The 24,122-nt window shown below is 52.1% G+C and overlaps 2 protein-coding genes across 9 annotated transcripts in view; one reads left to right on the plus strand and one right to left on the minus strand.

The window, feature by feature from the left end:
* The window catches only part of PACS2 (phosphofurin acidic cluster sorting protein 2), a 77,310-nt gene extending 63,843 nt beyond the window's left edge, over positions 1-13,467 (minus strand). For all 8 annotated transcript variants that reach the window (XM_077181903.1, XM_077181900.1, XM_077181899.1 and 5 more), the window contains exon 1: positions 13,254-13,467. In XM_077181903.1, coding sequence (XP_077038018.1) covers positions 13,254-13,381 — 128 coding nt within the window. In that variant the 5' untranslated portion in view covers positions 13,382-13,467. The remainder of the gene's footprint in view (positions 1-13,253) is intronic.
* Positions 13,468-13,665: 198 nt separating this feature from the next.
* On the plus strand, positions 13,666-21,498 carry SEC22B (SEC22 homolog B, vesicle trafficking protein). Its single transcript, XM_054638289.2, has 5 exons — positions 13,666-13,859; positions 14,102-14,211; positions 18,484-18,644; positions 18,971-19,117; positions 19,482-21,498. The coding sequence occupies exons 1-5, from the start codon at positions 13,785-13,787 to the stop codon at positions 19,634-19,636; spliced, it is 648 nt and encodes a 215-aa protein (XP_054494264.1). The 5' UTR covers positions 13,666-13,784; the 3' UTR covers positions 19,637-21,498.
* Positions 21,499-24,122: the final 2,624 nt, after the last annotated feature.

Consider the following 24,122-nt stretch of genomic DNA (forward strand, 5'->3'; position numbering starts at 1 on the left):
TACTGCTAGAGAGAAATACAGCAACCTGGTAGATGCAAAGCAAAGCACAGTGAAATAACCTCAGAGGTGTGTAAACCCAAGGGCCCAGAGGCACCTCTGAGAGCTCACCGTGGTGGCAGCCTCACACAAGCACCTGCCCAGGGCCCAGCACGCTGCCTGGCAAAGCAAGAATCCTGTTTGCTCTCCTGACAAGAGCTATTTACATAAGATAGGAATACACAAAATCCAAAGCACCTTTCCAGGCCTCCCCAGAAGGCTTGTGAAGAACAGTACAACTTCACTGATGCTCACCAGGTGGGTTTACTGTCCCTTCTGCATTGCTTTTGGGACTGAAAGCCACAGCAGGGGCCAGTGGCAATGCTGAGAGAGGCCAGGGCAGAAGGAAATACCACAGAACACTGGAGGAAGTGGTTGGGACATCAATGGGGTCGGGCTAAACCTACCCAGAACCCAGCTCCAGAGCAGATCCTGTACTCCAGCACCTGGGTGCAACTGTTTTCTTAATCCAGAGATCCCCTGGATCCCAAGGGCTGTGCAAAACACCAGCAATCAGGCTACTGGAACCTGCAGGAGAGCAACAGTGCCAAGCAAACCTGAGCATGCAAACCCAGACAAGGCAGATGCATGGTCCAAGTGCATCAGCATGTGTGAGGAGAGCTGAGCACTTTGCTCTCCACACATGCACAGCAAGGGGCCAGCAGCAGAAAGCTGGCCTTGAATGCAGGTGCAGCAGGAACACAAACAGCCACTTGGACATTTAGGTTATGATCCTGGAACAAGGAAACAATTGAATGGACAATAAAAGCTTATTAGAAATGGTTTTTTTAAAGACACCCAGCAGGACCTGCCATTTAGGTGTCAGAAAAACAGGAGCATGCTGACTGAAGGCTGAACTGAGAAAATCCAGCCCTGAAAGCCCTTCTCCCTGGAAAAAGCTCCACGTGTTTGCTTGAACTAGCACTATCCAGGCTTCTGATCCTCAGGCACATCCCCCTGGGCCAAGGGTAAGGAGCCACCAAAGTTTTGTCTTAGTGAGCAGCTTTACACTTGAGCTGCTGAATGCTACGTGTTGGGAGGAAAAAATCCTCTGATCTGCTTTGGAATCTGCCAGTGGCTGTCTCAAATCCTCACTGGGACTGAACATGAACAAGGCAAAGCTTATCCAAGTACCTGGAGACCCTCAAAGTCTATTTGTGAAGCAAGGACAAAGTCTACACTAATGGTCTTCAGCTCTAGTAAGCAAAATAAAGCAGAATCATGGCAGAAAGAAGACACTGATCCCCCCAGCCTGAAAGAAATGGGAGCACCTTGAATTCTGGCACACTCTCAGGCACAGCATAGGGAAGAGGTAGAAGAGCAAATAAAAGGGAGTTCAGCCCGTAACAATCCACTAGCAACATGAAATATATATGATCCAGTTCTTGCAGTTCTCAGCTTTCCTTGCAAATCCTTCATTTTGAGGCAGTGGGTGCAACTTGATCAGGAAAGCAGCATATCATCTTTCTACCATCGAGAAAGCATGCAGATATATTTTCATTAAAGGGGTCCTTTTCGAGGGATCCTTTTGATGCTGAAAACTGCCCATCTGAGAGGAAGAGATCACAGGGGAAAGGCTGCAGGACAGCCCCAAGAAACTCAGAGCAAACCCTGCAAACTGTAAACCAGCAGGCAGATGGAAGAGCGGAAATGGGAGGAGGGCAGGATTAGAAGTGCTATAGATTTATGATAAGTGATGCTCTAACAATAGCTTTCTTTTAAGAAGGAAGCTCTTCCTGCTGTAGTTAATCTAGTTAGCCTGCCCATGCACTTTCATGCACGGGGGAAGGACTGCATACAGGACAGGCAACTCCTCAAGTCAAGTGAAACCACCCACTTCAAAGCTCATAAAACACCAACCCAGTAACATGGACCATGGCAGAGGGGAAAGAAAGAGTTGCTCCCCTCAGCAGCTGTCAGGGGCTGTTCAGGGGACCTGTTCCAGCCTTTACATGGGCTAAATGTGCAAGGAAGGTCTTTTTCATCCATGTTTTCCATTTTCATAATTTCTCCCCACCCTGAAAGGTCATGCAGATGAAAACATCAATTTAACTAATGCCAGATGGAAGACAAGTTAAGCCATATGAATCTTTGCTGATTATATAATTACCTTCATTTCTTGCAGAAACATGGAAATGCTTACAGTCACTGGCAGATTATTTTGTACATAAACAAACATTTCTAGGCTGTTTGTACTTTAAAGAAATTAAGTCCACATGGTTTTGACCAACTGCTCCATTACCACGTGGCACATGCATGAAAAAAAACAAGCCTGAATTTGAAACTCCACCAGGAGGTTGCAGACACCCATCTTCCCCAATAAATAATACTTTTTTAATGGGCTCATCAACTCACAGTTATAGATTTACTGGATAGAAACTTAAGATGATTTGCACTCAGTGTTAAATACACCAAATTATTTTCTGCAGACCTCAAGGTCATTTAATTTACCTCTAATGAGCCCCAACACATCAGCGAGGAAAAGAGCACTGGAACGTTCAGGCTCATTGGCTCCTGAGCCAGAGCAGTGTGGCAGCGTCAACAACAATCACACCAAACCACCACAACAGGTGACTTGGGCAAAATCTACAGGGAAACTTCACGTGTACAGGGAAGGACAGCACTGAGAAACCAGCACAGATGCAGTTCTGTGAGCCTGACTATAAAGCCACGAGCAATTAAGGATCCACTCCACAGATGCCGATTTCTGAATGGAGCCGGCTGTGTTTGTAGGTGTCCCATTAGAAGCCAGGAGCACATGTTTAAATTTGCATAAGAATCGGTGTGAAAGATTCAGTTACATCCCCAGCAATCTCCAGTAGCTTTGGTTACACTGTCAGATACTCCAGTTAGGAAGTGTCTATTTGACAATCTCACAGCAAAGAGCCCAACTCCCAAAGCCTTCTTCCCAGCAGAGCCAAAGCCAGGGAAAGACCACCTCCAGTGCAACCATCTCCTGAGCCTGACCGGCTCTGCAGCTCTGACAGCAGCAGCCCCGAGCTGGAGAACACACACAAGCCTTTGGACCACCCAGGGTTTGCAGCACAGAGCTGAAACACCAGCCTCTAAACAAGGGGCTGGACTTCTCCTCCCACAGTCATTCAAAGTCATTTCCTTGGCCCAAAGAGAAACTCCACCGAATTAGAAAGGTTATGCAGGGCTGGGTTAAGGGAGTTACTTGCTCCATGCTCACCTGCAGACTCTACCTCAGTTGGATCAGTTCCAGATGGACCGTTTGGTCCATCATGCAAGGCACAGCAGAGAACTGATCCAACTGAGCACAGCCCACCTCCTCCCCCAGTGAACCCCCACCCTGATGATCCCCTTCACCACGTGAACTCTCAAAAGCTTGCACTGGCACAAGGCAGAAGGTGCTGGCAAGCAGCAGCCCAAGTGGGTAGTTTACAAAAAGCCACCAGGCACACCAGCTTTGGAGGAGGAGCAGCTAAAAGCCACCTCTAACCTTTACCTGGATGGTGTCAGGACAGCACAACAGCTCTGCACACACCCGAGAGAGCTCCTCAGGGAGCAAGCTGCTGGAGCCTACCTGGCAGAACAGGTAAACGCTTGTGTCTTACACCCCCAAACACACACTGCACTGATGGAACAGAAGGAAGACAGCCCTGATGCTGGGAAACAGGAACCACAACTGCTCTGTTGAGAACAGCAAGGCCCTGTCTCTGTTACACACCACCACAGTCACACGGCTGAGGCAGCACTGAAATCAGGACAGCACAACAAGCTGAAGTGAACACTGCACATATAAGATCTGGGAAGTTTGCAGGACTGCACTGAGATTAGACACCCATTTTCAGCACAGCCCCTCCAGAGGCAATCAAATTGAGCTCTGGCACAGCCTCCAGCTGAAGTGTGCAATCCCTGAAGAAACTCAAGACTGAGTGACCTCAAACGATCCTGCTATATTTGTAAAATTGTCTGTGAGGAGATGTCCTCCAACAACCCCATGACTTTCATAGGAGCTACACCACCAGACTAGCTCCCTAAAAGAGAAACAAATCCATGTCTCCAGTGTAGAAAATGGTCTTGCTTTCTGAAGACCTAGGCCCACAATCCCAAAGCCAAATGCATCCAAAGAGAAAGCCATATCTCCAGCTGGTGCAACAGAACCTTGTGAGCTGTTTGCTGACATTTCAAGCTGGTAGAAAGCTCTCCAGACCCTCATTTCTGTGATTCCACAATGTGCTGCAGAACTGCTAAGCAGGCAGCAAACTCCCTGCAGTAGAAAGAAGGCCTCCTCCATGGCTGTCACTCAGCAGCTGCCAGGACAGCTAGGAAATATGGTGGTGCACCAGCTGGAAGAAGTCATGGACTAAATGGAAAGGAAGGCTGTAAATGGCCTCAGACATCCTAATGGTGAAACCATACAGAAATGAATAGGAGACCACACTGCTGTGTGAAAGGGCACCTTGTCCACCTCACTGTGTGTTCCCACTTCTGATCTAAGACACCTGCTCATGGGGTTTTTTTTGTTTGAGTTTTTTTGCAGGTGGGCTGAGCATTGCAAATTGCTCCTCATTCCCAAAGCAGCAGAATGTCCATGCAGGTCCCTCTGACAGAACATCCTGGTAAGCAGCTGCAAGAAAGGGAACTGTACTGGCATGAGAACCCTGCATGAGCTCTTTCATGACAAGTCAGTGCCAAGCTACGACCTCATTGCTTTAATGAGAGCGCCCAGCAGAGCAGCGTGCTGGAAGGCACAGCACCATCAGCCATGTGCCCCAGCTGTTCCCTCTGCCCTTCATGCTGCCACGCAGGACAAGCCTGGCTGGCCACAGGAGCGTGCCACCAGCCTGCCACCCCAGCAGGGACAGCACAGCTGGGGCTGTCAGCAGAGCATTCCCGGTGCCACCCATTGCAGCGGGAGCCAGGACACGCAGCCCTGATCCCGAGGGTCCCGCCCGGCTCTCGGAAGCTGGGGCGTGTCCGCATTAAGCACGCTCCCGGGCAGGCTGTCTTCCCGGCAGAAAGGGGATACAGACTTATATGGACTATATATAGATAAGGCTTCCTAAGAATCTCCCCATGGGGGTTATTCTCTGCTCTATATCTAGATCTGGCCTGGAGCCTGTTGGGAAACACGTACCAGACATGTGCAAGCTGCAGCTCGTTCTGGCCATCAATGAGAGCCCTGCACCAGAAACCCCTGAAATACAGGCCAGAACCACGTTATGAGCTCCATGGTTTTCCCATGTCTCCATTTACAGCCTTCCACGTGTCTCCCTGCAGAGGTAAAGATGCCTTTAGCAATCCCTCTCCTGCACATGATATTTACTTAGCAGCAATGAGGAGCACCCCCAAGCCCCTGCACAGCAATGGCCTTGTAGAAAAATAAAAAGAGCAGGAAAAGATTTTGAACAATTGAGCTCAACAGAGCAAAGGGATCTGATGAAAGCAGACAGTGTCTTTTTCAGAAGATTTTAAACAGCAAAATAAAGTGCTTTATTGAGCAGTGAACATGTTTCACCCTGCACACACAGGCATACCCTTCATGCCCTGCTCCTTCACAGCCTCCCACCTTCAAACTTCCACTTCTCCCCAGCAATACATGCTTAAAATAATAATAATTTTAAAAAGGTCACCCTAGATCACCAGGTTTGTTCCATTTTTTTCCTTTTTAGAACAAAACCAACTATCTCCCTGAGGTCCAGAAGGACCTGTGAGCTATGCAGATTTTGGTTAAACACCAGCATTCCCCCTTGGCTATTGCCTTTCACTTTCCTCCTGCAGGCTCCAGAGCACCTGACTGCCAAAAAAGCAAACAAGCAGGAGAGGGGAGTGGGTTTATCTTTACACCAAACTAGAGCTGGGGGAGGGAGGTCCCACACGTTAGAGCACTGGGGGGAAAGTGGCTAAGCTGCCATTTCCCAGCAACAGCAAAGTGATCACATTTATCTGATTGTCTGGATGAGCCACAGCAAGAAGCAGGACAAGTTAATCAAAAGCTTGCAGTGCCCAGGTGCTGCTCCCTGCCCGAACAGCACACAGCATCCTTGGGGCATTTCCCAGCCCATTCCAACACTGAGGAGCCAAACAGTTAACTCTCCAAACCAGTACAAAGGCTATGGATGAGCACACTTCACACTACATCAAAGCTGATATTTTATGCTAATCCATCTGCTTACAGGAGAACAAATGCTATTTTCCTTGACAACTCTTCTGAAATCAGATCTGAGCAACCATGCACGTTTGAAACCCTTTTGAAACATCACTAAACCAAACATTGTTACTTTCAGTGCAACAACTCCCAGGAACAGCAGCTCAGTCGGTGACGTCCATAAAGCACTCAAGCCCCAGGCACTGCACCCAAAACACCGGTGCTGCCACACATACCCCGAGCCAGGTGAGCACCCGAACACTGGCTGGCCTGCAAACCCCAGCTTTGCTTTATGCACACGAGAGCCTCCACCAAACAAAATTCACAGCATACAGAAGCTGCTCCCAGTTCTACTTTTGCTGCGTACTTTAAAAATTAGACTGCTCTTCCACTGGGGCGGGGGAAGCATTTGAACTCCTGATCAAAAATAGTTATTGCCCTGCAAGTAAGTGTGCTGGAAGGCAGCCTGGCTGCAGACTGGCAGCTGCTAGGCGAGAAGGAACAAGGAGGCCACCTCAAAAGAAAGGCACAGCTTGTGACAACGACACCACAGCCACGGAGAGACTGCGGGAGAGGCTGAGTCTAGAGGAGGAAACGTGTTCCAGACTCCAGCACACAAACCGAGCCCACACATCTGTTTTCCCAACAAAAGGAGCCTCACCTGGAGGCTCTCCACCACTGCTGCACCAGCCCAAGGACAGGGTCTACATGTGTGGTAGCCCCTGGATTTTTAGGGATCCCTTCTCCAGGGATACGGGCCACAGCAAGCAGAGCACACCCATCAGAGCTCTCCAGGCAATTCATTATTTTAAACAAATGAGTGATTAACAAGGATCCACTCTCTCCTAGTGAAGCTGGCTGCATGCCCTGCAAGCCTCCACATCACTGTACAGTATCATAATCCAATTAAACCTCACCATGAGAGAAGCTTCATGCTATCACATTCAATTAGCCAGTTAAGCCTCTTATCATCTGCACGTTGGGATCCATTCGGACTGAAAACTCCCCCAGCACTGATTGGGCATCCTTCAGCCAAGCAAGGACACACAGATGTCACATCTGGAGCAGCAGGAGGGCTGTACAGCTTAGGTAATCCATACTGCTGGCTTATATGGAGGTAGAAGCACAGGAGAAACAAACCACAGTGACCAGTTCCTGCCCACTCACAGTTATGTGCTGAGGTGACTTGCTTCCCGACTTCCCAAGGAAATAGGTCAATTCTGAAGGAGCTCAAGGGGCCCAGAGGAATTTCAATGGAAAGGCAAAGCTAATAGAGGACCTGGCAACACAGAGTCGTCTGGCAGCCAGCCACCAATTCCATAGGAAATACCCTCCCTAGAAGGTCACCATAACGGTGGCAAAATTTGGCCCAAAAGAATTGGAAAAAGTTGCCAAGATGTGACGCAAATGAAGGCAGCAAGCAGGCCAGCTTCCTGCGTGAGGCCAAAACACGGAGCGCTCTTGGAAAAGAGAAAGATTAAGGGTTGCAAGGAACATAATGGCCTCTTGTAACAGCTGAGTTGTTGCTTTTCTTTTCTTGGCAGAAAAGAGGGATGTTTGGTTGCTGGTTGATTAATCTATTATGCAAATCATTTCATAGCTAATTTGATACAGCCACAAGCTTGCCACAGAAATTGGCCGCCTGCTCAGAGCTGATGAAAGGTGGAGCATCAACAGCTCCATTTGACAAGAGCTTTTATTTCCTGGACAAGCAGCTGCAGGGGCACCTCCTGCCAAGCAGGGCTGCAGGAGCACAGGCCAGACCTGCCAGTGGGCACGAGGGAAAGATGCTTTGGGCACCCTCACTTGGTGGAAGGCAAGGAAAGAGGCCTTTCAAAAGAGCAGCCCATTCCTTCCACTCCCACCACCCTTCTGCACTGGGCATGCACAAAACACCCAGGTGAAAACCATGTAAAATCCTATCCAGAGACTTTGGCTAGCAGCTCTGAGGTTTTAAGATCTATTTCAGAGCTGTTCTTGACGTGCACAAGCTTCACCTTAAAAAATGACTAAATAATAGGTCTCACTGGAACTCTGACTCCAACAAACCACTCAGCCTCTAGACAGAACACTTCCACTGAATAAGACAAGCACCCAAGTTACATTCAGCAGGATCATACGAAGTGATAGGATTTACATGGGGAACACTTAGGGATCCCTTGGGTTTGATCTCTTCCCCAAAGACTAAGGAGGAGAAATAGGATGTTCTAGCTCCAGGAAGAAGGATTGGTTCTGGCCACTGTGCTTTACTCCAAGCAGTTTATCGCCATTGCTCAGTCGTGGATGTTTTTCCTCATGCATCTCACACATTCAGCATCATCTCAGTGATATTTTTAAAGGCTATCCTGTGCCCTCATTTGTATTCAATTTCCTTTCGAGGGAAAATGTTAGGCATTTCATGCTATTCAAACAAAGTCAAAACAAAGCCTCCAAATAAGCACTTCTGAAATGTACCTAGTCATCTGAGTAATTAGACATTTTCCTAGCTCCAAATGCACTGAAAATCTATTGTCAGCTCCCAATGAATGTGCCAGCAGTTATCCTAACCAGGAAGAGTTCTCTCCTAAATGTTAACATACCGACAGAATAGAAGGTTAAGATACACTTACATTAGATCTCTCCCTACCTGAATTAATCAGTGTTTTTAATTACATAGCATCACCTGATCATAATTATTACTCTAGCAAATTGTTCACCTTTCTCTGATGATATGATGCACAGTTGGCATTGCTCAAGCCAGGTCAGAACATGCTCTCACTGGCCAGGGGAAGTTCCCATTCCCAGTGCAGGCATGCATCCTTCACACCAAAGGGCAAAGTGTTCCACTCCTGAGTGAATCTGTGGCAAATCCTCACAGGGAGAGTCAGCTGTGGACTTCACACAGGTCACAAGCCCCTCAACACTCTGCTAGCAGAGGGAATTACCAGCTACGGGTGCAAACCAGCAGATGGCTGGAGTGGCTTCATGCCCCAGCAGTCCTCACTGTGTCCCTCCTGTCACACATCTGCAGTGCTGTCACCTTCCACGCTCACAGAGCCCTCTGCAACTCATTAGCCCACAGGAGGCAGCCAGCCAGCCAGGCCAGTGGAGGAAGATGGGAGCTGGCAGAGAGAGAGGAGCACACAGCCTGGGGCACGAGCACACTGTTAGGATCACTCAGCTGCCTGGATCCGAAATCTCGCCCCATCACTGTCCATGGCCCCCGGGGATGTCCGTACCAGGGCTGCTGTGCATGTCCGAGTACTGCACGGCCATGCCACAGCACTGAGCAGTCACATCCCCACACCCCCAGCCTCCTGTGGGCCCAGGGCACGTGTGTGGAACTCCTCTGCATTTCCTCACCCAGCAGCCAAGCTACAGAGTGAGCCAATAGGGGAAATGCTCAGGCAGTGCCCAGTGACAGCCCCAGGCCTTTGGCACTGCCTTTGCACTGCTCTGCTCCACAGACTTCTTCCTTCAGTCCCCAGGGACACTGGGTCACACCTGCTCCACATCCAGCTTGCTCTCAATCCACTTTACGGTTCAAAGCTTAGCAGCAACTTTTACAAGTTTGTGACAGCTAAGGCAGTAGCCTGAAACAAAACCCACTCCAAATGGGAATATTGCTTCCCTTGCTTGGGAATATAGCCTTCCCTTGCTTCAGCAGACCCTTCCAACAAACCTTTCCCTCAAGACCTCTCTTCCTCTGGACAACCTCCACATGGTGCCATCTCCTCATGAGACTGCTTCAACATGGGACAGTACTGCATCCTGCCATTCACACCCACAGATTCATCAAAAGATTGGAAGGTAAAGAAACCGACACCAAAATCCACAGAATAATTCTTACTTCTACTCTTTCAATGAGAGGAAGAAGTGTTGATTCTCTTGCTGCCATGCAGCAAGAAGATCACTCTCAGTGTTTACAGGTGGTAGGGAGAACTTTATGTAATGTAACCTTCCCCAAAGGAAAGTCTTTCAGTGCACAGAAGAAAGAAACAGCAGGAGAAGGTAGGCATCTCTCCCTTCTGGTATGCAGTGGATACGCCCAGATAGTGAGACATTTTGAGTCACATTTCTGGGATGACTAAAAGAAAGGAGCTGCATTTCAGAAATGCTATGGTCAAGCCTCCCAGGAGCTACGTGTGCTGAAGAATAAATCATAAAATCACTTCTGCAGATGGCAGAGGAGTAAGAAAGCCAGAACAAATGCAAAACACCACCTCACCTCGTGTTTCACACTAAGCACACAACTGCAGGACACCACCATGACTCTTCCCTACTATTCTTCCTTAAGTTTAGACACAGCCTTCTCACACAAGGAAACTCCATGGATGCACCAAGGCAGCCTTCCAGGTTTTGCTGACACCCCACCCAAGCTGAGTGGACTTTCAGTAAATCACCCACCAGAGTGTGTTGAAGCACACACACATCCACACAAGCACCCCCACACACACAACCTAGAGCGGGGCAGGACCACCCCAGGCACTGCTTCCATCCAGGCCCTCCTGCTCCAGGCCATGGCAGGACAAACACCTTAGAAATAGGTTCAGTAAGATTTATTGAACCAAAAGGAAAAGGGAAGGAAGCAACATTCCCTCCCCAAGCACGCGCTCCTCTCCGCGAATCCTCTGACTTTGTGCCAAGTTCAAATCTCTTCTCCGCTTGGAAAGCCTGTCCTGCCAACAGAGACCCAGAAGGGAACTGGTGGAAATCTCAGAAGAGGCCAAGGCAGTTCCAGTGTCTGACCACACAGCAGGGCCCACTGTCCTCCACATCCGCCCCTCACGTCCCAACAGACATTTGCTGGGACAACAAGCTCACTTGGGATATGGTTTCCCACGCAGAGCACTTCATTCTAATATCTCTTGCTTTAAGATAAAAGAATCTTAAATGTCATTGTGCCATAGTAAAAATCACCATATGAATTTAAAAGGCAGAGGCAGGGGCATAACTTAAATGTTTTCAAGCTCCTGCTTTCTCTGACAGAAAGGTCTGTTGCAAAGCCTGTAATGAAATGCAAAGCATGATGATCAATGATCAGAAACAGCAGCACTGACTGCTGCAGAACTTGGTGTTTGCCCAGCACACACCCCACCGTGCCACAGGACCAACATCCCCACAGAACCTGCAACCTCAGCTGCTCCTGGCCTCCCTTGGGGTTAACAAACCCACCCACCCACAGCTGCAGCCTGTGCCCAGCCCATGGGCTGCCCACTCTGTGTCCAGCAGAAAACTCCACATCTGGGGAAATGCAGGTTCACAGGGCTGGCAGCAGCAGGTGCAGCAGCTGGATGGAGCTCACCCCCCTGGCTCGAAAAAGGGCACCCAGGAAGAGCAAGCAAAGGTAATGGCAACAGCAGGGCCAGAGCAGAGGGACCCACCGCCATACCAAACTCCCTCTACCAAAAGCTTTGTTCCTACAAGGTCCCAAATGCCCCAATTCTTCCATCAATTCCTCAGGGCAGGCAATCTGAGCACTTTTATCATCCCCTGCTTCACAGCAATTCCAAACTTTCCCCCTCAAACCCCAGTTCTGCCCCAACTGCCCAGATATCCACATGTGCTTTGCATTCCCCACATTCCTCCAGGCACCTCAACCAGCTGCCTCCCATCTGCTGCCCACCACAATTCCAGAACCAGGACCCACCCTTGTGCTCCCCCTACCTCACCAAGGCAGGGTCAGTGTCCTTACACTGCATTTTCTGGTCATCCACAGATTTGCAAACAAGCAGGCTATGTTGTGAGCTCGTTTGCAGATCTGCAAGTATCAGCATAAATGATAATGCAGAATGAAAAGTCCTTGACAGTGTCGGACGTTTGGGTTTTTATTTGTTTAACAGCCACTGTTACAAGGTTGGATGGGATGGAAACCCAACTGCCTTCCTGTAGCAAAGGGTGCAGTGGAGAGAACTGTTTTCAGAGCAGTGCTACCGTGTCCTCTGCACAGCAGGGACAGTGCCAATTGCACTGGAACCACAGAATGCTTTGGGTTGGAAGGGACCTTTTAAAGATCATTAAAGTCCAATCCCCTGCCAGCAGCAGGGACACTTTCTTGTCTAGTGCAAAATAAAAAAGCACCAACTGCTCCTCCAGCTATTCCCATCCAAGTGACAACTTCCACATCAAAGGGACTCCTTGAAGAGGGGCACATTCCCCAGGGTGCCAGACCCTTTCCAAGATCTCCCGTTGCAGAAAGGAAGGCTGAACGAGACACAAGCTGAAAAAGTTGCTGCCTGAGGCACTGCTAGCACAGATGAGCTGCTATAAACCCAGGTTACCTGCAATAGCAGGACTCAGGTTTGCCCCTCTCTGTTCCTGCCCACGATGTCAGACCACTACAGTGCTGGTGATAGTTACTCGTCCCTGCAATACAGGGGCATGGCCACCGAGTCCAACCTGCTGTGTGGATGGCGCAGCAGACAGAGGGATTTGGGGGGGTTTGTAAAGCTTACAGAGCTTTACGTTCCTGCCAGGTCAGCCTGATGATTCTGTTTCCTTTCTGCTCGCTCGCTACGTCCTCGTTTAAAACAAAACAAACAAAGATAAAGAGAAGCGCTTCAAAGATTTGTCTCCGGCACGTTTAAATGCGCAGAGGCATTCTGTTCTGAGCTAGGCTTGAAGAGCGCAAAATTTCTAAAAACTAAGAGGAATGCCTACCATGCGGGCTAAAAGCAGCGCGGGCACGGAGCACGGCCGCGTGTGTACACACAGCAGAGGCAGGGAAACGGAGGGGGACGGGCAGAGGGCGAAGAACCATCCCCGGAGAAAGGGATGCGCACCCCGAGCCCATCCCTGCGGGCACTGCCCGGGGAAAGGCGGCGGTACCGGGGCAGCCCCAGCCCGCGCTGGGGCTGCGGGGACCCGCACCGCGAAGGTGACCCCGCACAGCCCGGACAGACGGCAGCAGCCCCCCGCCCTCCGCGGGGCCGGGAGCCCCGCACCGCCACCCATCCCGAGAGCCACGGGAGGAGCCGTGCCCGTCACTGCGGTAGCGGTGAGGGGCGGGAAGGGCCCTGCGGCTGCGGGAGGCTCGCACAGGTGATGGGAACGGGGCTCGAGGAAGCAGCCACGGAGCCGGGGAGGAAAGGGGGTGCGGTCCGCGCCCTCGCCCGCCCGTTACCTGGGCACGCAGCTGGGGCTGGAACCGTCGATCTCCCAGGTGGCGAAGAGGTTCATAGGCACGGGCCGCCCCAGGGCCCCGGTGCCGCCGGGGAAGCTGAGGCGGCTCCGCTCGGCCGCCGCCGCCATGGCTGTGCCCGCCGCCCTGGCGCGCGCCCACCGCGCCGGGCCGCCGCCGCCCCGCCCCGCCCGCGGGGGGCGCGTCACGGGGCGGGGCCGGGGGCGGGGGCGGGAGGGGAGATGGGTGGGGCTTACTTGGCGCGGCTGGAACGGGGCGGTGCTGCTGAGGGGGCGTGGTCACACTGAGCATGATGGGCGTGGCCATGCGGAGGGACCGCGTTTGCTCTAAGGGGGCGCGCCCGCGGGGGCGTGGCTATGATAGGGGCGTGGTCTCGCATTGGCGCATGCGCACGCGGGGCGGCCGCCCTTCCCACGGGCGGGCGGAAGTGCCGCCGGTGCGGCGGCCGCGCACCGGAAGCGGTGGTGGCAGTTTCCGGGTGGCTCCGTGGCAGGGCGGGCGGCGGGCGCGACCATGGTGCTGCTCACGATGATCGCCCGCGTGGCGGACGGGCTCCCCCTCGCCGCCTCCATGCAAGAGGACGAGCAGGTGGGGCCGGCGAGGCGCGGGCGGGGAGGGGCCGGTGTGTCCGTGAGGAGCGGGCGGGGGGCGACCCACCGGGAGCCGCGCAGTCCCTTCTCACAGCAGGGCGGCTCTGGCACCGGCGCTTGCCTCCCGGTGGTGGCGGGTGGGACGGGCAGAGCCCGCCGGTGCCGTGGGGCCGGTGCCGGCGGCCCTGGAGCCCCCCGGTGTGTCCGGTCAGCCGCTCTCCTCCCTCCCTGCCTCCTCAGTCAGGCCGCGACCTGCAGCAGTACCAGAGCCAGGCCAAGCAGCTCTTCCGCAAGCTGAACGAGCAGTCCCCGACGCGGTGCACGCTGGAGGCGGGAGCCATGGCTTTCCAGTGAGTACCGGCAGCGCTGCGAGATCGCGGCTCCCCGGGAACCGGCCGGGGCTCCTTGAGCTGGGCTGGGGTTTGGGCTGGAAACGGGGCTGCCTGTCAGCCCTGCTGCCAAGGGAGAGTGTGTGAGCTGGCACTGCTTGGCACAGGTGTCTGGCGCTTGGTTTTCATCCAGGTTCGTGGTTCTGCCTGTGCTGCAGACAGTGCAGGTTCTGTTCCCTCCCTGCCTTTCTCTCTGTTGTGCCCTCACTGTATCTTCTGGGCGGCCTGTGTCTCGTCTTTAAAGAGATCTGTCCTTGTACAGCCTTGTACTGTGAGCTCCTGCTGCCCAGGACTGTCCTCTCTGTGCCCTGTGAGGGCTCAGCTTTCATGAATTACAAGCACATCGAGCATCTCTGAATATTTCTATTATTGTTGTCTTGATACCTGACAGAATTCTTTTTCTCATCCAGTAAATTCAGTCTTATTATTGCTAGATTTGTTGGGTATGTTTAATTAATTTCCTTAACTCTTTGGGAGCTCCTGACTTAAAAGCACTTTTGGCATTCTCCAGTACTGTTCGTGCAAGAGAGCGTGGTTATGAAATAAGGAAATCTTGCAGAGGTCAGATATCCTTACTCCTTAATAGCAGGGGAGGTGAGTGAACAGAGTTGGAAAGCTTGTGTGTGAGGAGGGAAATGCTTCTTTCTGTGCCATGTCATTGCCTGGCAGAGTAATGCCTGAGCACTTAGTCAGGATCCTGCTGGGAATCAGCATTGTGCCATGACAGGAATGGCTGTTGGAGGGCTCAGGGGCCAGGTGAGCTCTCCAGGCAGAGCTGTGCAGCTGTGGCAGGAGTGTGCCAGGATCCCCACGGTGCCACCCTCAGCAGGATCCCTCTGTGTCAGGTGACTCCAGTGGCTGGGTGTGTGTCTGTGGCTGGCAGAGGGGGAGGTGGCCTTTGAATGCAGGGCAAGGTTGGCTTTGGGCCTCTGCTCCAGCAACAGGAGCAAAATCTCTCACCCTGACCCTTTCTTCAGAGGTTCAGAGGCGTGAAGAGATGAAAACTGGAGTTTTTTGGATGGGCAATCTCTGACAAAAGCTGTGAGGTTTTGGGGGATGCTGCTCTTGTGGTTGTCGTTTGTCTGCTAACTGCGACAAGATTTATAAAAAAATCTTTTCCTTCTGGTTGCTTTTGATAGGGAGTTACAGTGTCAGAGGATGGCCCTGATTGGCCTGGCCACCCTTATCTCCTGCTGGATTTGGGTGTTGTTGCTGGAGTTAAGTGCTAACTGCTGCTCTTCCTCTTGCTTTTTCTAAAATTAAATTTTCACAGAATTTAAAAACTGCCCTGTTTCTGAGTGTCTACTTGGCACAGCATGGGTGTAGCTCTGCCTGGCAGTGAAGCCTTGGGAAAAAGCCTGTGTAGATCCCAGTAAATCCCTTCTTGAGTTACCTCCATGATGCAAGCAGGGAGATGTCGGGGAAGGTGGCAACACTTGCCCAGGAAATCAAAGCCTCTTAGTGTGGCTGTACTGACAGCAGTTGTGACGAGGAGGGAGGGCTTGGGCAGGCCTGTTTTGCCAGCTGTCCCAAAGGAGCAGCCAGGTTACCTGGCTGGGACAGGAGTGTTCCTTCTCCTGGGCTGAGTTAGTCCCTGGATGGGTTTTGCTGGCCACTGACAGCTGCTGCTGCAGAGCACTTGCTTTTGCTTCCTTTGAGGTGGGACATTACAGCGGGATCTGTGTGGAAAGAACAATTTCAGGTCAGAAACTTTCCTCTGCAGGGAGGGGAGGTGACAGGGGAATTTGAGATTTAGTCTGAAATAACGCTGACCCATGGCCACGCTGCTCACCAGTCCTGTGCCAGACCAGAGCTCTGAGTGCTGAGGGCAGCACAAAGCAGGACAGAGCAGTCAGCTCTGGGGGGAGTCAGCAGCACAGCCCAGGGTATTGCTGGGGAGTGGGGTGAAGCTGTTTTGCTGAGGTGCTGTTGAACATCTTCAGCTTCATCAGTTCAAAGCAGAGCCGAGCCTTCCTGAAACTTGAAATTTAAATTGTGAGCCCTTGGGTGATTTCTGCCAAATGCTGTGCCAAGGTTTCAGCTGCAGGAGCTGTGTCAGCCTTGCAGCAGCAGCACTGGGGCTGTGCAGGTACAGGAACACCAACAGCTCTGCTGTGCTGTCAGTGAGCAGGTGACCTTTGGCTGATGAATGGCTGAAGTGATTCCTACCTGTCATTTAAAAGCAACCCTTGGCCTTTGCCACTGTTACCAGGATAAAGCTTTTCTCTCTCAAAATGCCCAGTGTGATTACAGGAGACCTGCTGGCTGCACTGAGCAGAGTTAACAGTGGCAAGTGGCCACATCTGCCCCTTCTGTGAGGACATGCAGGGAGCTGCTGTGCTGAAGCTTGGAGGTGCACACAAAGTATGAAACTGAGAGGCCCAGCTGGGCAGGAACTCTGGTCTGAAGTTGACAAAATTGTCTGAATCTGGGGCAGAGTGAGATGAGCTCGCTCCCCGTGGTGCTGACAGACCAACTTTAAACCCAACACCCTGAATATCACACCAGGGAGAGGCAAGTGGGAAATGCAGCTGAGGAGCTCCAGGCAGGACCAGCTGGGCCAGGCAGAGATAAACAGAGCAGGAACAGGGACCTGTTCCTCAGAGTGCTCTCACCTGGAGAGTGCTGCTCCAGCAGTGCTGTCAGAATTCCCTTCTGACACTGGTTCTCCTCATTTCAATAGATTTGCTCAAGTCTTGCTCGTCATGGCAGTGGCTAAATCAAGCTCTGGGTGATGATCTTTAGCAACCCCAATGTGGCAAGCAGGTCTCCAGGGGTAAGGGAAGTGATGCAGTCCAAGCTGAGGAACATAAAAAGGACCAAAGGCCACGGGCACACGGGGAAATGCTGTGGAATGGATGATGGCAGCTGGAGTTTCTTCTTCTGGTTGGGGTGAATCTGTTGTTGTTTGAAGGCTGCCAGGGTTCACACACGGGCCATATAGAGGCAAGAGGAATGGATACTCCTGAGCCCAGGAACAAGGTGAGGATAGCTAATTTAAAGGACACGGCCCTGCTGGGGTATCTGGAAAAACAGTGGGGAATGGGGTGAAGTTGTTTTGTAAGCTTGATGTGTCTATTAACAAAATTTTAAGCTGCTTATTTTACTACAGTGCCCTCAGGACTGGATCACTTCTTTAATACACTGCTAATCTTTATGCTAACCAGACTAATGCTTAATGGCATTATGCAGAAAGTCAAAGGAAGGTAACCTAAAAGTAGCATTCACACTCCACCCTGAAGAATATAGATAAGCATTCAAAAGTGTTTACAGGACTGTTTACTGTCTCCACCCCCTTGCTTTTGGTGGGAGTATTGTAGCCTTTATTTTTATATTGGCTAAGTGAGGAGGAAAATTCAGATGGGAATGTGGAGCAGCAGAGTGACAAAGTGAAGCCTAAATAATCTCAGGGTTGGTGGTGGGTGAGAAGAGGACCCGTGTGCCCTCAGCTGGGCGGGCAAAACAAGCAGCTTTACATAGCAGCAGGAGCATCACTGTGTGCTTTGGAGCTCCTCACCTTGCAGCCAGAGAACTGCTGGCATGGTCACACCCACCCATGGTGAGCCTGTAAGGTCACCAGAACCCACCTAGCAGCAATGCCCCTCCCCAGCTGCCCCTGTGGTGATGCATGTGCACAGCAGCACCCCTCTAGCAGGCTGGTGGTGGTGAGGAAGGGGATAGCCAGCTCTCTAAAATGGAGAGGGACAGCTGGCAGGGACTGGGTGCCTTCCCAGCACGCTGAGACCAAACTCCTGTGTGTGCCTCCTCGTCTCAGTGCCTCAGCTTCCCATTGCTGGGCCTCGGGTAATTGGCTGTGCTGCCACTTAGAGACGTGTTGGCCACCTTCCCCTCTGTTCTGCTGGCAAACTTTCCTGTGCTCCCCTCCTCCTGACTGCAGGGTGTTCTCTTTTTTATACTCCAAAATTACAACTCTTTTGTTGCTGGTATTTTTTTAAGCTAATGGCATTCACAGGGCAGCTTTTGTTCAGCTGAAGTCAAAGCCCAAGACTGTTGGCATGGGTGTAGGGTCTGAGGCTACAAGAAAATTTATTTTGGCTGAAGAAAATATAAGCCATTGCTTTGCAGAAAGGTTTACACTTGATCCAGACATAGAAAACCAGAAGTTCTTGTAGCCAGTTCTCATTGCCTCATAGGAATAGAGGCGTGCAGGATGGTGTTTGACAGGATAGGTTCAAAATTGATTGATTAATGCTCTGTCTGCCATTCTTGTAGCTACATCATCGAGAAAGGAGTGTGTTACCTGGTCCTGTGTGAAGCTGGATTCCCCAAGAAACTGGCCTTTGCATATCTGGAAGACTTGCACTCAGAGTTTGATGAGCAGCATGGCAAGAAGGTTCCAACAGTCTCCAGGCCCTATTCCTTCATTGAATTTGGTGAGGTCCCTCTCCCTGTGGCTAGTCAGGAAACTTCTTGCTGGGAGGGAGCAGCGGCCATGGGATTCTCTGCAGCTTGTCCTGTGGAATTGACAGCTCAAATTCTCCTTGGCACCAGAGACATGGGTGTTCTGAGCAGGAGAATAGAGAAGTGGTATGGAAGTGCTGCATGTCCATTAATTCAGATTTCCTGCTTTTAGTCTTTGGCCTCACTCCAGTGAATATTTGCACGTAGTCTTCTGGCTGTCTCAGCAGTGCTCCCACTCCTGCAGCCAGGCAGCTCTGTGCTAGGTGAGACTCCCCCTGACAGCCCTGTCTCCTTCCAGACACCTACATCCAGAAAACCAAGAAGCTCTACATTGATAGCCGGGCGAGGAGGAACCTGGGCTCCATCAACACAGAGCTACAGGATGTGCAGAGGATTATGGTGGCCAACATTGAGGAGGTCCTACAGCGAGGAGAGGCCCTGTCAGGTACTGGGAGTGGCCAGTGTTTGGCACACAGTGCTGTCTCCTGGGGCAGCTGGGTGGGCAGAGCGTCCTGAGGGAAAGGCTTGACCCTGCTGAGGAAAGCAGTGAACCCAATGGGTGTTTCAGCTGGATCAGCTGTGTTCTGAAACAGCTGGCAGGTGCTGGTGCTGCTGTAGGGGACACCAGCCCCTCTCCAGCTCGGGTGGCTCTCATCCCAGCAGGACAAGCCCTGGGGACAGGGGGCACAGGGCACACTGCCACGTGAAACTGCTGTGCTTCCAGCTGCTCCAGAGAAACTTGTACACTTAATGTAACATTTGGGGAATGTTCAGTTAATCCTAACTCCTCTCCCCTTTCCCTTGAACAGCTCTTGATTCCAAGGCCAACAACTTGTCCAGTTTGTCCAAGAAGTACCGCCAGGATGCCAAGTACCTGAACATGCGCTCCACGTACGCCAAGCTGGCGGCCGTAGCCGTGTTCTTCATCATGCTGATTGTCTATGTGAGGTTCTGGTGGCTGTGAGCTGGCCCAGCCATGGAAGAGGGAAAGCCAGTGGCCTGGCAGGTGAATGTGTGCAGGACACTGCTCATGGGGGATGTGCATTAGAATCCACACAGGACCATCACCTTCGCAGGAGTGTCCTGGAGTTGTTAGGTGACACCTGGCTACTGCATCTCTTAGTGGAGCCTAACAATAGGTGTGAAGGCTTGTTGACTGCAGGCTTTTCCTCTGAGGCAGTTTGCACTGGGATACTGCAGAGTTTGGCCTCCCAAGGTTCTTCCCCCTCCCGGGGCACTCTGGGATCAGTCAATCAGTGCTGTTTAGCATAATCATATTGTACATCCTCCTGTTGAGTAGCTCTAGTGGGAACTGGACTCTAATGAACATTCCTTGTGTTGGTAATGTTTGCTTTTTTAGAATCTGGGTCTGCAGTTCTTTTTCTTTCTTTCTTTTTCAAGACTCCCCCATTTGCAGGCAAGTATTTCACTGTACATAAACCAGCTTTCACCTCTGTCAGAATATCTGTTGAGTGTTTTGTGTCTGACATCCTAGCTTGTTACAGTTTAAATTGCTTTAGGAAGAAATGGATGTTAAACTATGCCTTAAAACATATTCTGTCCAGTACTAGGAGGGGCAGTGGAAGGCTTCTGTATTAACTGGTTCTGCAGAATTAAACTCCAGGTTTCTAAGTGTCCACTCTCCCTCTCCTGACAGCTGTGTGTGACAGTATGTTTCCACATGAACAGGGTGTGTAATTCAATGCTGTTGGAACGGGCACAGTGCAAACTATGTCAGCACTCTCTATTTTTCCCTTCTAGCTGCAGATTCACTACATTATTTCCTTCCTTTTTATAACTGTGCTTTCCTTCCAAAATGTGTCAAAACTGCCAGCATTTCATCTCTGGGATCCTTGTTTTCTTTCTCCCTCTTTCCCTCACCCAAAACAACCAAAAAAACCAAAACTCTGAATGTTGTTGTGAAGAAAAGGCAGTGTTTCTGTAAAGAACACTACATGAAGGATTAAGATAACTTCAAAACAGTGAAATCCTTTAGAAACACCACCTCTTTTACCCGTGGTCACCTTCTCCCTACCTCACTTGGGAAGTTGAAACTGTAGGTGAAGAAAAACTCATTATGGGGCAATAGTATAGAGCTTCTTCTTTCTTATGGGCCAATCTCTATATCACCAGTGTAATGTGATTTTTTTTTAATAATTTTTTTGGTCCACCTGTGCTGAGAAAAACATTTTAGGAGATTTTGGTTTTATTAAAAAAAAAAAAAGGAGAGAGAGAAAAAAGAAAGCCCACAGCTCAGGCACTCTGCTGCACTCAAATGTCTGCCACTTGGTAGAGGAAGCAGGTGGTGTCACAGAAGGAAGTGTCAGGACTTCCCAGCACCTTTTACAAGCACATAACCTTGTGTAGTTCTGGATGTATAAACTGTGACCTGGAAGTGTTTCCTGCCACAGGATGGGAAGCACAGCTGTTGTCCTGTCTGGGAATGCTGCCCAACCTGGCACCTTGTTGGACTGGCAGAATGCAGTCAAGCACTCGTCCACCGATGAACCCAGCAACTCTGAGCTGCCACATAGTCTAAAGTAATCCAGTTTCTGCATGATGCCTCTAAGTGTTACTTTGTAGGTTGCTTTATTATAATTATTATAATGATTTTAAGTCCTTTTAAGTGGTGTCCCTATGAGGTGAATGTCCCAGTGATGTAGGTCTGTGTAACGGAGGTGCTGGAAGGTCTCACCGCTCAGACACCGACCGTCCGTGGATTGCTGTGATTGAGGGGGTGATGTTTCTGCAGCACGGGGCAGCTCAGGGAGCAGCTGCCCTCTGCAGCCCCAGTGTCAGCAGGGAAATAAATGCTTCTGAAAAATCCCCTCTGCGGCGTGGAGTGTCCTGTGTCTCGTTCCTGTGACCCTGGGGGATGCTTTCCTTCCTTCCAGGGACACAGGAGGATGAAGACCCCATAGATGGAACCACTGGGATATAAGGGCTCCCTTTTGGAGGCAGAACTAGTTGAAAGATGTGATCTTGACCATTTTCTGCCAGAGAAGCTGTACTTTGGTTATAGCAGGAGTCTCTCCCTGCTGGCACATCTCTGCCTGTTGCCAGGAAACCTCCTCGGCACAGGCAGAATTTTATGGGGATAGTTTTGTGGCCACGCTGTTCATAGGGGCAGCACGAGAAGCAGCACAAATCGGGAGGGAGTGGGGCGTGTGTCCCCCGTGGGCTGTGCCAGTCTGAGCAGGGCACGGAACTGCAAGTGCCACTTGCCTAGGGGGATGGCAGGAATCCTCCTCTCCCACAGGCAGCCTGGGCCTCCAGGGCACACCTTACGAGCAATTTCCTGCCTGCTTTTAAAACGCGGAGCCCCCTTTCGTCCCTCGAACAGGGGAGGGATGCTGCTGATGCTCCGTGCCAGGGACGTGTGGACAGGGTTTTGCTTAGCTGGGCTCTCTGCGCCTCCTGCGCAGCCAGGTGTGAGCTCAGCTCCTGTCCGGCTGCTCGGGCAGAGGGGAGGAGAAGCCGCTGCTCTTTTCTCCGTGCGTTTCATGACGGCTGCTCTCGGCTGGGAGGGTCCCGCTGCAGCAGGGGTGTGCGGTGGCCGGTCCCTGCTGGAGACGGTGGCCGCTCCCTGCCGGGTGTGTGCAGTGGCCGGTCTCTGCTGGGGACAGTGGCCGGTCCCTGCCGGGGGCTCGGGGGTCGCGGTGCTGGCAGAGCCGGAGCCGGCCCGGGGCTCTGCCTGCAGATGGCAGTGCCTGCGCGGGGCTGGGGCGCGGTGCGGGGCTGCGGACACAAAGGGAGCTCCTCCTCAGGGCACCCCCAGCTCCTTGCCATGCCCTGGCCATCCCCGTGAAGCCGGGGATGTGCCCGCGAGGGCCCCCGGAGCAGGCGGTGCTGCCCGGCCTCATCCCACCGTGCAGCCGGGCCGCTGCGGCTGGGACGGAGGGAGGCGCTTCCCGCAGGGCGTTTGCCTGTCACCTCCTAGGCAGCGCCTTTTCCATCTCCATTCCTGCTTCTGAGGTCCCCCTGTGCTTCGAGGGGCTCTGAACAGCCTTTGTCCGCTGGGCAATCCCCCAGTTGCTGCACCTGCCTCTCCCAGCCTGGCAGACACGAGGGGTTTTGTCCCGTGTGGGGCACACGCGTAGCAGAGGGGAAGTGGGACCGACCTGGGAGCAGAGCAACCTCCTGGCGGCTGAGCCCCTGCTCGGGTGGGTTTAGAGAACAGAGCTGAGCTGAGCTCTCCCTTCTCCCACAGTGTGCCCATTGCCACTGGGGAAATATTGGCACGGGGTACAGGCAGAGTGCAAAAGAAAAGATGCTCGTGCAGAATGCCCTGGGAGCTGCTCTGCTCATCGTGTGAGCACGGAGGTCAAAAGCTGCCAGTTTTGGCTGCTGACACCCCTCAGCTCAGGTCGGGGCACTCCTGGGTGTCTTTATGCTGTTGGGGACAGTGCCTGCTGCAGGGAGCAGGGGCTGTGTACCAGGGACATGGCTGTGTCTGTGTACCCCACTGCCCACTCGGGGGTTTACACCACTGGGCATGCCGGGTTTGGGTGATGGGGGTTTCCTCCCTGAGTGATATAGCAAGAGCAGACAGGCAGAGCTGGTTCCCAGATGCTGCCAAACCTACCATGGGCGGGGCATGAGTGGAGAGGAAGAGTGCAGCAGGATGGCAAAAGCTGGCTGGGTGCTCCAGCCACTGTGTCAGGTATAAACCAGGTCTCACCTGGCACAGGCTGTGGCTGCTCTCTGCACTGGCACCACTCTGGGAGCAGGAGGGTTTTGGTTTCTCTGTTGACCTGGGCACCGGCTTCTTCTGCTTTGAAGCAGCTCCTTGCACTTGTAAACCCCATTTTTGAGTAGGTTTTGAGAAAGATCCAGTTCCAGCATTTTTTCCCCTGAGATCCCATGATTTCTGGGAGCTGTTTTGCCGTGGGTGAATGTCCCAGTGGTGTGGAGACTTGTGCCTGCAGCACCTGCCCAGAGCACTCAACAGCAGAGAAGTGCTTGGACGGCAGTGGCCAGAGCAGCAGGGCTTGAAGTTCAGCCTTTGAACACCATGGTCCTTGTTCTCCCTCCCTGTGTGGCCAGCATGAGCTGCCACAGCTCTGGAGGGCTCTGAATCCCACCAGGGAGGGATGTCCCACAGAACATCCCTCTGAGGACTGGAGATCCCCTCTGCCCCTCACGCTTTGCTGTGTTGCCTCAATGTGCCCTTTTGGAAAGGAGGATGTCGATTTTCTGCCACCCAAAAATCGAGGCTTTTCCGGGGGCGGGGTGCTGGGTTGGCAGCTGACCAGGGACAGCTGACTGTGGGACCAGCCCTTCTGCAGTGGCCTGAATCAGTGCCACATCCTGCCCCAGAGCACCCCTGAGCTGTGCCATCTCCCTGTCCAGTGATGCAGCTGGGCTGGTCCTGAGCACTCAGCAAGCCCTGGGGCAGGATTTGGGGCACCTGCCTAGCCCTGACCCCCTCTCCACTCTGTCCCTCTTGG

Source organism: Agelaius phoeniceus, chromosome 8 (assembly GCF_051311805.1).
Source record: "Agelaius phoeniceus isolate bAgePho1 chromosome 8, bAgePho1.hap1, whole genome shotgun sequence".
NCBI classification, from domain to species: Eukaryota; Metazoa; Chordata; class Aves; order Passeriformes; family Icteridae; genus Agelaius; species Agelaius phoeniceus.

Coding starts and splice junctions, on each gene's coding strand:
- SEC22B (XM_054638289.2), top strand. CDS start 13,785: ATGGTGCTGCTCACGATGATCGCCCGCGTGGCGGACGGGCTCCCCCTC. Junction 14,212..18,483: donor GCGGGAGCCATGGCTTTCCA/GTGAGTACCGGC, acceptor CCATTCTTGTAG/CTACATCATCGAGAAAGGAG. Junction 18,645..18,970: donor CTATTCCTTCATTGAATTTG/GTGAGGTCCCTC, acceptor GTCTCCTTCCAG/ACACCTACATCCAGAAAACC.